Source organism: Caretta caretta, chromosome 6, assembly GCF_965140235.1.
Source record: "Caretta caretta isolate rCarCar2 chromosome 6, rCarCar1.hap1, whole genome shotgun sequence".
Taxonomy (NCBI): domain Eukaryota; kingdom Metazoa; phylum Chordata; order Testudines; family Cheloniidae; genus Caretta; species Caretta caretta.
Window position 1 is genome coordinate 4007477 of NC_134211.1, and position 12813 is coordinate 4020289.

The following is a 12813-nucleotide window of genomic DNA, read 5'->3' on the forward strand; positions in this document are numbered from 1 at the left end:
CTCTAACCCCTAGGTCCTTTTCTGCAGAACTGCTGCTGAGCCATTCGTTCCCTAGTCTGTAGCGGTGCATGGGATTCTTCCGTCCTAAGTGCAGGACTCTGCACTTGTCCTTGTTGAACCTCATCAGATTTCTTTTGGCCCAATCCTCCAATTTGTCTAGGTCCTTCTGTATCCTATCCCTCCCCTCCAGCGTATCTCCCTCTCCTCCCAGTTTACTGTCATCTGCAAACTTGCTGAGGGTGCAATCCACACCATCCTCCAGTTCATTTATGAAGATAGTGAACAAAACTGGCCCGAGGACCGACCCTTGGGGCATTCCACTTGATACTGGCTGCCAACTAGAAATGGAGCCACTGATCACTCCGCATTGAGCCCAATGATCTAGCCAACTTTCTATCCACCTTATAGTCCATTCATCCAGCCCATACTTCTTTAACTTGCTGGCAAGAATACTGTGGGAGACCATGTCAAAACCCCTGCCAAAGTCAAGGAACAACACGTCCGCAGCTTTCCCCTCATCCACAGAGCCAGTTATCTCATCATAGAAGGCAATTAGATTAGTCAGGCATGACTTGCCCTTGGTGAATCCATGCTAACTGTTCCTGATCACTTTCCTCTCCTCTAAGTGCTTCAGAATTGAAAAGATAGGTTCACTCATTTTCCTTGATGGAGATCACTTGATGACCAGAGGAGCTCAGGAGGAGACCACAGCATGCTACGGACTTCTGCAGTTCACAAAACTATCCCTCTTGCATGCATATTATCTGCACACAGAGCTCAGTTTAAGATGATAAATAAATCTATGGGTCAACTAAAATAGCAATGCTCTCATCGCAAATATTAATACATTTTTGATAATGTATGTGAACGGACTTCTGCAGTTCACAAAACTATCCCTCTTGCATGCATATTATCTGCACACAGAGCTCAGTTTAAGATGATAAATAAATCTATGGGTCAACTAAAATAGCAATGCTCTCATCGCAAATATTAATACATTTTTGATAATGTATGTGAAGTTATAAGATTACACTCTATCATGTTATTCATACATGTTCCAAACTGAGGCTGGCAAACTGCTCTCTCTTAAACAAAGAAATGTGTGCTCTGTTTAATTTTGTATCTAAGCTGTAAACAGAGTCGTTAAGCAGGAAGGGAAACAAACATAGCCCAAAAAGGTGAGGAAAAAGCAGCAGGGAACATCCTTCTACACAGAGTTTTTCTCTTCTGGTAAACAGGTGGAAATGTTTGTCAAAGTAGGGATAGCACTATAAAAAGAAGGGGCAGATATCCCAAGGCACCGCTCGCTCTCTCTCTCTCTCTGCCCACTGAAACTGACTTGTTTGTCCATGACTTGGTGGTATTTCTTTGTTTTTCCTCCCTTCACTTACAATGAGGATGGAAGCAGTACTTGCTCAGAACCCTAAAATCAGTACCGTAAAATCAGTTTTGAATCTTTCCCTGTTTGCTAACCACACCAATGTTACCCTTAATACCTCTGGAGCTGCTTTCTGGGATGACTTTGAGATTTTCTCCCTGGATCACCTTTGCTCCCAGGACAACAGGTGTGCACAGCACATGCAATTAATGTTGTTGTTGTGTCTTTCCTTGTGGAAATGGAACACAGGGGGCCAGAGAATCAGCTGGTCTTGATCGCTGTCTCTCCCGTGAGGCCTTTTGAATATAATATGAAATTGAGGTGATTGTACTCCCCTTCATGTGTTGGTCACTGGTGGTTAACAATGAAGATCTCTGCAGCAGCTCTGCAGATGTTGCAACAAAGTATCTCCAATCATGCCACCCCCTCCCTCCCTCCTGTCATCTGATGTGCTGTTTTCCCTGCCAGCCTGGGCCTCCAGAACCCTGCCTTGTTGAGCCAGACACACTAGCCTTTTTTGAAGGAGAAAGTAGTTAGGACATTGAGGTCAATGGGACAAAATACAACATGGTTTTACAAAAGGTAAATCGTGCCAAACCAACCTGATCTCCTTCTCTGAGAAATTAACAGATTTTTTTAGACAAAGGAAACACAGTGGATCAAATTTACCTAGATTTTAGTAAGGTGCTTGATACGGGGTGACACAGGGAATTATTAGTTCAATTGGAAAAGATGGGGATCAATATGAAAATTGAAAGGTGGAAAAGGAAATGGTTAACAGGGAGACTACAGCAGGTCCTACTGAAAGGTGAACTGTCAGCCTGGAGGGAGGTTACCAGTGGAGTTCCTCAGGGCTCAGTTTTGGGACCAATCTAATTTAATCTTTTTATTTCTGATCTCGGCACAAAAAGTGGGAGTGTGCTAATAAAGTTTGAGGATGATACAAAGCTGGGAGGTATTGCTAATTTAGAGAGAGACCGGGATATCATACAGGAAGATTTGGATGACCTTGTAAACTAGAGTAATAGTAATAGGATAAAATTTAATAGTGAGAAGTGTAAGTTTATGCATTTAGGGATTAATAACAAGAATTTTAGTTATAAACTGGGGACGCATCAATTAGAAGTAGTGGAGGAGGAGAAGGACCTTGGAGTATTGGTTGATCATAGGATGACTATGAGCTGCCAATGTGATATGAACGTGAAAAAAGCTAATGCGGTCTTGGGATGCATCAGGTGAGGTATTTCCAGTTGAGATAAGGAGGTTTTAGTACCGTTCTACAAGGCACTGGTGAGACCTCACCTGGAATACTGTGTGCAGTTCTGGTCTCCCATGTTTAAGAAAGATGAATTCAAACTGGAACATGTACAGAGAAGGGCTACTAGGATGATCCGAGGAATGGAAAACCTGTCTTATGAAAGGAGACTCAAGGAGGTTAGCTTGTTTAGCCTAACTAAAAGAAGGTTGAGGGGAGATATGATTGCTCTCTATAAATATATCAGAGGGATAAATACCGGAGAGGGAGAGGAATTATTTAAGCTCAGTACCAATGTGGACACAAGAACAAATGGATATAAACTGGTCATTGGGAAGTTTAATCAGAGGAGTGAAGTTTTGGAATAGCCTTCCGAGGGAAGCAATGGGGGCAAAAGACCTATCTGGCTTTAAGATTAAACTCGATAAGTTTATGGAGGAGATGGTATGATGGGATAACATGATTTTGGCAATAAATTAATCTTTAAATTTGCATGGTAAATAGGCAAAATGGCCTGTGATGGGATGTTAGATGGGGTGGGAGCTGAGTTATTACAGAGAATTCTTTCCTGGGTATCTGGCTGGTGAATCTTGCCCATAAGCTCAGGGTTTAGCTGATCGCCATATTTGGGGTCGGGAAGGAATTTTCCTCCAGGGCAGACTGTTAGGGGCCCTGGAGGTTTTTCGCCTTCCTCTGTAGGATGGGGCATGGGTCACTTGCTGGAGGATTCTCTGCTCCTTGAAGTCTTTAAACCGCAATTTGAGGACTTCAATAGCTTAGACATAGGTGAGCGGTTTTTCGCAGGAGTGGGTGCGTGAGATTCTGTGGCCTGCGTTGTGCAGGAGGTCAGACTAGATGATCATAATGGTCCTTTCTGACCTTAACATCCATGAATCTATGAAATCCTCCCCCCCCCCCCACACACACTCACACAAACATTGTTTTGGGACAAAGCTGTTAGGAGTTTCATAGATTCATAGATATTAAGGCCAGAAGGGACCATTATGATCATCTAGTCTGACCTCCTGCACAATGCAGGCCACAGAATTTCACCCACCACTCCTAAAAAAGACCTCACACCTATATCTGTGCTATTGAAGTCCTCAAATTGTAGTTTGAAGACCTCAAGGAGCAGAGAATCCTCCAGCAAGTGACCCGTGCCCCATGCTACAGAGGAAGGCGAAAAACCTCCAGGGCCTCTTCCAATCTGCCCTGGAGGAAAATTCCTTCCCGACCCCAAATATGGCGATCAGCTAAACCCTGAGCATATGGGCAAGATTCATCAGCCAGATACTACAGAAAATTCTTTCACGGGTAACTTGGATCTTACCCCATCTAAAAACCCATCACAGGCCATTGGGCCTATTTACCTTGAATATTTAATTACCAAAACCATGTTATCCCATCATACCATCTCCTCCATAAACTTATCGAGTTTAATCTTAAAGCAAGATAGATCTTTTGCCCCCACTACTTCCCTCGGAAGGCTATTCCAAAACTTCACTCCTCTGATGGTTAGAAACCTTCGTCTAATTTCTAATCTAAATTTCCTAGTGGCCAGTTTATATCCATTTGTTCTTGTGTCCACATTGGTACTGAGTTTAAATAATTCCTCTCCCTCTCTGGTATTTATCCCTCTGATATATTTATAGAGAGCAATCATATCTCCCCTCAACCTTCTTTTAGTTAGGCTAAACAAGCCAAGCTCCCTGAGTCTCCTTTCATAAGAAAGTTTTCCATTCCTCGGATCATCCCAGTAGCCCTTCTCTGTACCTGTTCCAGTTTGAATTCATCCTTCTTAAACATGGGAGACCAGAACTGCACACAGTATTCCAGGTGAGGTCTCACCAGTGCCTTATATAACGGTACTAAAACCTCCTTATCCCTACTGGAAATACCTCTCCTGATGCATCCCAAGATGACATTAGCTTTTTTCACAGCCATATCACATTGGCAGCTCATAGTCATCCTATGATCAACCAATACTCCAAGGTCCTTTTCCTCCTCCGTTACTTCTAGTTGATGCGTCCCTAGCTTATAACTAAAATTCTTGTTATTAATCCCTAAATGCATGACCTTACACTTCTCACTATTAAATTTCATCCTATTCCTATTACTCCAGTTTACAAGGTCATCCAGATCCTCCTGTAGGGTATCCCTGTCCTTCTCTAAATTAGCAATACCTCCCAGCTTTGTATCATCTGCAAACTTTATTAGCACACTCCCACTTTTTGTGCCCAGGTCAGTAATAAAAAGATTAAATAAGATTGGTCCCAAAACTGATCCTTGAGGAACTCCACTGGTAACCTCCCTCCAACTTGACAGTTCACCTTTCAGTAGGACCCGTTGTAGTCTCCCCTTTAACCAATTCCCTATCCACCTTTCAATTTTCCTATTGATGCCCATCTTATCCAATTTAACTAATAATTCCCCATGTGGCACAGTATCAAACGCTTTACTAAAATCTAAGTAAATTAGATCCACTGCGTTTCCTTTATCTAAAAAATCTGTTACTCTCTCAAAGAAGGAGATCAGGTTGGTTTGGCACGATCTACCTTTTGTAAAACCATGTTGTATTTTGTCCCATTTACCATTGACTTCAATGTCCTTAACTACCTTCTCCTTCAAAATTTTTTCCAAGACCTTGCATACTACAGATGTCAAACTAACAGGCCTATAATTACTTGGATCACTTTTTTTCCCTTTCTTAAAAATAGGAACTATGTTAGCAATTCTCCAATCATACGGTACAACCCCTGAGTTTACAGATTCATTAAAAATTCTTGCTAATGGGCTTGCAATTTCTTGTGCCAATTCTTTTAATATTCTTGGATGAAGATTATCTGGGCCCCCCGATTTAGTCCCATTAAGCTGTTTGAGTTTCGCTTCTACCTCAGATATGGTGATGTCTACCTCCATATCCTCATTCCCATTTATCATGCTACCATTATCCCTAAGATCCTCTTTAGTCTTATTAAAGACTGAGGCAAAGTATTTGTTTAGATATTGGGCCATGCCTAGATTATCCTTGACCTCCACTCCATCCTCAGTTTTTAGCGGTCCCACTTCTTCTTTCTTTGTTTTCTTCCTATTTATATGACTATAGAACCTTTTACTATTGGTTTTAATTCCCTTTGCAAGGTCCAACTCTACTTGACTTTTAGCCTGTCTCACTTTATCCCTACATATTCTGACCTCAATAAGGTAGCTTTCCTTACTGATCCCTCCCTTCTTCCACTCCCTATATGCTTTCTGCTTTTTCTTAATTACCTCTCTAAGATGCTTGCTCATCCAGCTTGGTCTACAACTCCTGCCTATGAATTTTTTCCCCTTTCTTGGGATGCAGGCTTCCGATAGCTTCTGCAGCTTTAATTTAAAATAATCCCAGGCCTCCTCTACCTTTAAACCCATAAATTCTTCAGTCCAATCCACTTCCCTAACTAATTTCCTTAATTTTTGAAAGTCAGCCCTTTTGAAATCAAAAACCCTAGTTGCAGATTTATTTTTGTTAATCCTTCCATTCAGTTTGAACTGAATTAGCTCATGATCACTTGAGCCAAGATTATCCCCTACAACCATTTCCTCTATGAGGTCCTCATTACTCACCAAGACCAAATCTAAAATGGCATCCCCTCTAGTCGGTTCAGCAACTACTTGCTGAAGGAATCCATCAGCTATCGCATCTAGGAAAATCTGAGCCCTATTATTATTACTAGCACTCGTCCTCCAGTCTATATCTGGGAAGTTAAAGTCTCCCATGATCACACAGTTTCCATTAGTATTTACTTTATTAAAAACATTAAAAAGGGCTCTATCCATATCCAAATTAGATCCCGGCGGTCTATAGCACACCCCAAGCACTATCCCAGGGGAGGCTCTAATAGTTTTCTTCCCCAATTTAATTGTTGCCCAGACAGACTCAGTCATATCCATTTCATCGCTTCTTATTTCTTTACATTCTATCTCATCACTGATATAGAGTGCTACTCCACCACCTTTACCTTTATTTCGGTCTTTCCTAAACAGCACATACCCTTCAATACCTGTAGCCCAGTCATGACTACTATTCCACCAGGTCTCTGTTATACCTATAATATCTGGTTTCACTTCCTACACCAGTAACTCTAGTTCCTCCATTTTATTACCTAGGCTCCTTGCATTAGTGTACAAACATCTTAATTTTTGCTGTTTGGCCTCACTCACATTCTGTACCCTATTAGGCACGGTTATTTTACTACCAGTATAACCTATTAGACTTGTATCTACACTGCCCTTCCTCCTACCTACAGCTGTATCCACTCTTACTTCATTTTCTTTCCACTCTATGCTAAATTCTGGCGTGGAGATTACCTGGACATCTCCCAACCATCTCCCCCAAATTCCTAGTTTAAAGCTCTCTTAATCAGTTGTGCCAACCTCCATCCTAGAAGTCTATTTCCTTCCCTACTCAGATGAAGTCCATCCCGAGAGAACTGTCCTCTATCCATGAATGCCTCCCAATGACCATACATCCCAAAGCCCTCCTTATAGCACCACTGCCTAAGCCATCTATTGATAGTCATAATCTTGTCACACCTTTGTTGCCCTTCTCTAGGAACAGGCAGAATCCCACTAAAGATCACCTGAGCCTCAATTTCCTTAAGCGTCCTCCCCAGCCTAGCATAGTCTCCCTTAATACTTTCCAGCGAGAATCTAGCCGTATCATTTGTTCCCACATGAAGGATAATTAGGGGATTCTTTCCCGCTCCCTTTAGAATCCTTTTCAACCTCAGGTCTACATCCCGTATCTTAGCACCTGGAAGACAGCACACCCTCCTATTTTCTGGATCAGCTCTGGTTACAGGCCTATCTATTCTTCTCAGTAAAGAGTCCCCAATCACATAGACCTGCCTTTTCCTAGTGACGGTGCTATTCTCCAGTCTATCCCCTGTTCCCTCTGGCTGCAAGTTCTTTCCATTCCCATTCTCCCTTGTAATCCTTTTTAACCCATCCTGTATCCTCCTGGGGCTCATATTTGGTGTAATCTCCATTAACTCTTCCCCTTTTCCTATAGGACTAACCGCTCTTCTCTTCTTCCTTGCCCTGTCACCTTCAGTGACTACCTGCTGAGCCCCTTCGTCATTTTCCAACTCTGCAAACCTATTCTGAAGCTCTATTTCTCCTTCACTAGCCCGTCTTTTCCTCTGCCTAGTTTTTAGTCACATGCTTCCACTGACCACTTTCCTCACCCAGTCTCCCCTCAGAATTCCCTAGTCCTGCTTCCATCTGCAAGTCTGAGCTTTTCCCTTCAAATACCTCATGTCTTTGCTCCATAATCTGCTCAAACCCCTTCCTAAACTCTACCAGACTTTCCACCTGCATCTCCAAACCTCTGATCTTTTCCTCCATCAGCTCTATCAGACGGCATTTCATGCAGACAAAACTCTTACCAGGTACCCCCTCCAGGATCATGTACATACCACAGCTTCCACATCCAGTCATCTTCATTGTGTCATCTGCGACATGGGTCACTCCCACTGCCACCTCTGAATCTGTCATAGCCTTCCCACCTAAATCCTGTTAATCAGGGAAACACAAACCACACCCAAACACCACCACCCACAGCAAAAACAAACCCCACACAAGCACCACAAGACAAACTCCCCTTTCAAACTCCCACTCAAACTCCCCTGTTTACAGCTCTGTTTGCTAGCTCCTGTGCCGCTGCAGCTGTCTGTGCCGCTGCCTGACTGGCTGCTACCAGTTTTTGTAACATGTTTGTGAAAAGTTTCAGGTCAATCCAAACGGTATTGTTTTTGACAATAATTTAATTAGTCAAGATGAAATTCACTCATTTCTGGACACCTTTCCATCCCAAAGTTGGGAAATTACTTTAAGAGGCATTTGAAGAGGTGACCGACAAATAAAGTGGAATATAGTCACCTCAGTTTTGTATCATGTTAAAATGACCTCACAGGAGAGACAGCGATCCAGGCCAGCTGATTCTCTGTCCGTCTGTGTTCCATTTCCACAAGGAAAGACACGGCAACACCATTAATTGCATGTGCTGTGCACACCTGTTGTCCTGGGAGCAAAGTTGCTCTAGGGACCAAATCTCAAAGTCATCAAAGCCAAATTTAACCTCTGCCGCCAAAGTTAGCAGCTCCAGAGGTATTAAGGGTAACATTGGTGTGGTTAGCAAACAGGGAAAAATTCAACTCTTAGTCTGATTTTTGGGTTCTGAGCTGGTACTGTTTCCGTCCTCCACTCATTGTAAGCGAAGGGCAGAGAAATAGAGAGGTACCACCAGGTCATGGACAAGTAAGTCAGTTTCAGAGCATTTCAGCCTTTAATTGAAATGAAATTCATGGGAGGGGAAGGAAGAAATTATCCTAAGAGGAAATTTTTCAACTTTTCTGAACATATTTACCTATCAAAGGAAGGAAAGAGTTTTATCAAGGGAGGGAGAAGAGTGACAGGAAAAGGAGAGAAAAATCGCTTTAATGGGAAGGGGGAAAACTCACCGATCGATACAGGGAATATCTATACTAAGGCCATTACATTGACTCAGCTATGATGTGCAGCGGCGCCATAGTGTAGATCCTTTCCACAGTGAAGGAAGGATTTTTCCTTCGATGTAGTTAATCCACGTCCCTGAGAGGCAGTAGCTAGGTCAATGGAAGAATGACACTGAAGGTCAGTACAAGCTAACTGCCACCCACAGGGTGTGAAAAGTTTCCCCTCCCTGTCTGACGGAGCTCTGTTGATCTTTTTTTTTCAGCATAAACCAGGCCTCAGAGAAGCTGCCGATGGAAAAGACCATTTGGGAAATCGAGTCCTATCTCCCGGCCAGGGCAGCAGAATCCTCTTCGGTTCTTTTTGTTCAGGCTCATTGGAAATATTGCAGCTGTCCCAGCTTCCCCGTAGAGATTATTCTGCATTCTGATTGAGCTCAGTGTCAGGCTGTGTGTGTGTAGTGGGCACTCTGACTCTGTGTGTGTGTGTTTGGTGTGCAGTGGACACTATGTGTGTGTGCATGAGGTGGGGGTGCAGTGGAGCTGAATGTCAAGTGGAGACGGATGCGTGTCCCTTGCCCTGCCAGTGCTCAGGCTGGCGTCCCCCCACCCCCGAGTGCAGGGCTCCTTGTGAGATCATAGAATCAGAGGACTGGAAGGGATCTCGAGAGGTCATCTCGTCCATTCCCCTGCACTCACAGCACAACTGAGTATTATCTAGAACCATCCCTGACAGGTGTTTGTCTCACCTGCTCTTAACAATCTGTAGCGGTGGAGATTCCACAACCTTCCTGGGCAAGTTATTCCACTCCTTAGCCACCCTCACTGTTGGGATGTTTTACCTAATGCCCAACCTAAACCACCCTTCCTGCAATTGAAGTCCATCGATTCTTGTGCTGTCTCCCCATGCCGCCCACGTCCCCCCCGCCCCAGACACACACATTGTTTTGCAATTTTATTCCTAAACTCTGTATGACAGGTTGTGTCACAGAAACCCCTTTGGAACTGTTTCAGAGTAGCAGCCATGTTAGCCTGTAGCCGCAAAAAGAAAAGGAGGACTTGTGGCACCTTAGAGACGAACAAATTTATTTGAGCATAAGCTTTTGTGAGCTACAGCTCACTTCATCGGATGCATTCAGTGAAAAATACAGTGGGAACTGCCACTCACTGTCCTGAGATGTGAAGTTGAATATCTCACCCTCTAGGTGGATGCCCCTAGGAACCAGCTTATAAAATCATTCTCTCTTTCTGGACCTGTGAGTCTTCCTCAGGTTTTGTCCAATGACCTCAGCTGAGGCCTGCAGACCTTGTTGGAATACAAACAAATTAATTTTAATAACAAAATAATAATGAACAATAATCATATGGGCTCTGCAAAATTACATCGTAATGGGCTGGGAATTGAATTCAACTGTTTCAACTCCCCATCACTAAACCAATACAGAGTTAAAAAGATTCAAGAATTGGTTAGGAGTTTATTCATTGCTTTCCTCAGGGCGTCCTTCACCTCTGTGTTCCTCAGGCTGTAGATGAGGGGGTTCAACATGGGGATCACCAGTGTGTAAAACACTGAGGCCACTTTGTCTCTGTCCATGGAATAGCTGGAGGTGGGACGCAAATATATGAAGAGGAGGGTGCCAAAATACAGGACCACAGTGGTTAAGTGGAAAGTGCAGGTGGAGAAGGCTTTGTGCCGGCCCTCGGCAGAGCGGATCTGCAGGATGGTGGAGATGATATAGACATAGGAGAGGAGGACAGTCACAAAGCTGCTCCCTGTAATGCAGCTCATCAGAGCAAACATCACAATCTCATTGATGTGGGTGTCAGAACAGGAGAGCGCCAACAGTGGGAGGACATCACAGAAGAAATGATTGATGATGTTGGAGCTGCAGAATGACAGCCGAAATGTACAACACGTGTATATCATTGAATCCACCACCCCCACAGCATACACCCCAGCCACCAGCTGTTTACAAAGCTGCCTGGACATGCTGACCGTATAGAGCAGCGGGTTACAGATGGCCACATAACGGTCATACGCCATCACAGCCAGCAAGAGGCACTCAACATCTCCAAAAACGAAAGAGAGATACATTTGCACAGCACAGGCAGTGTAAGAAATGCTTTTCCTCTCGGCTAAGAAATTCAGCAGCATCTTAGGAGAAATTATCAAGGAAAGGCAGAGGTCACAGAAAGACAAATTCCTGAGGAAAAAGTACATGGGTGTGTGGAGTCGGGGATCAATCGTGATTAACAAGATCATCCCCCCATTCCCCACCAGGGAGATACCATAAATCAGTAGGAATACCACAAAGAGAGGGGCCTGCAGCTCTGGACGATCTGTCAGTCCTGAGAGAATGAACTCAGTCGCCTCCGAGTGATTTCCCATCTTCTCTGAACACAGATCAGGCAGCTACAGAGATGTGGGCAGGTGAAGGGTGCAGAAAACCTGCCCCTTCTCTGTAATGAGGTAAGAGAGGATAAATGGAGATCAGTTTCTTAATGGACATCAGTACCTGCTCTGGGAAGGGCTTAGTCCACAGAGCCAGATATTCGCAGCTGGTAATTCCAGGCGTTCGATAAAATGCACACTCTGTGCAAACACAATGACACACAGGTTAATCATGTCCCACACACAAACATTACTGTTCACAAATCCGAAAAGAAAACAGTAACTTGTGACTCTGCTGTGAGAGAATCAGTCTGAAGGGATTATTCCATCTCTAAAGAAGGGGTGAGAGTAACGGAGTGTCAATTTTTCCACCCTCTTTGGATAAGGGGAGCTCTGTGGCTTGGCATGTCCGTTTGGGGTAAAGTTGCTTACCGTGCTTAGTAAGCTTTTTGGCATTTATTTTAGCCTGTCTGAAAACCCAGAGACATCATGGGAAGCTCTGGCTTCAGTGACTAGGTAATTGCCTACTTTTTTCCAACCAAGGGCTTTGCTCCTTTAGCTAAAGGGGTAGGAGTTGGGGCTGAGGCTTTCAATACCTGCTGATCCCCAAGGTGTCTGCGTGTGTGCGTGTCTGTAATTCAGAAGAATAGCACATACCTGCTGAGAAGACAGAGAGAGATGTGGTGGTGTTTCATCATTGTCAGAAACTGCCAGTTTGGACCATTAGGGAAGCTTTATACGAAGATGTGTGATCTATGGGACATAATTCCTGAACTGGGAATACCTGAGCTCAGAGAGCCATAACACGTCATTAATGAATTCAGTAAACCAAAGCCACCCTCTGTGTAATTGGTGCCCTGGGGATTAATTTGACTGACTCTTTCTACTGGTTTATTAAATGATGCAATTACTACCAGATTTACAGAGTATGAAGTTAGGGGTATATTTCATCCTGGTGTTATCACTTCAAGCTGGGTACTGTGTAGAGATGATCCACAAAGGGTTTTGGGTTTTTTTTGTGAAGACTAAAATCTTTTCACTAAAATCTTAATAGTTTGACTCGGAAATACCATGGGGGTGCCTCAGACACTCCACAGCACCAATCTCTTCCATGGGCCAGGCTCCCAGGCTGGACTACATCCCCCATGATGCATGATGGTCTCTCCTCTTTCTGAACTGCCCTGGAACATCACCAGAGTCCCACAGCCATGGTTAGGGAGGATGGGTGTTTGGTATTTTGATGGAAAGCTTATAATTTCCAGGGAAAAGGTAACTTCTTGGAAAAAATAGTTAA

At 43.7% G+C, this 12813-nt stretch overlaps 1 protein-coding gene across 1 annotated transcript; it reads right to left on the reverse strand.

Moving 5' to 3' along the window:
- Positions 1–10583: 10583 nt before the first annotated feature.
- LOC142072288 (olfactory receptor 5W2-like) lies at positions 10584–11516 on the reverse strand. Its single transcript, XM_075128984.1, has one exon. It carries the CDS (start codon positions 11514–11516, stop codon positions 10584–10586), a length of 933 nt encoding a protein of 310 aa, XP_074985085.1.
- Positions 11517–12813: the final 1297 nt, after the last annotated feature.

Bases quoted from the DNA above. Each gene is read 5' to 3' on its own strand.
- LOC142072288 (XM_075128984.1), bottom strand. From the start codon at position 11,516: ATGGGAAATCACTCGGAGGCGACTGAGTTCATTCTCTCAGGACTGACA.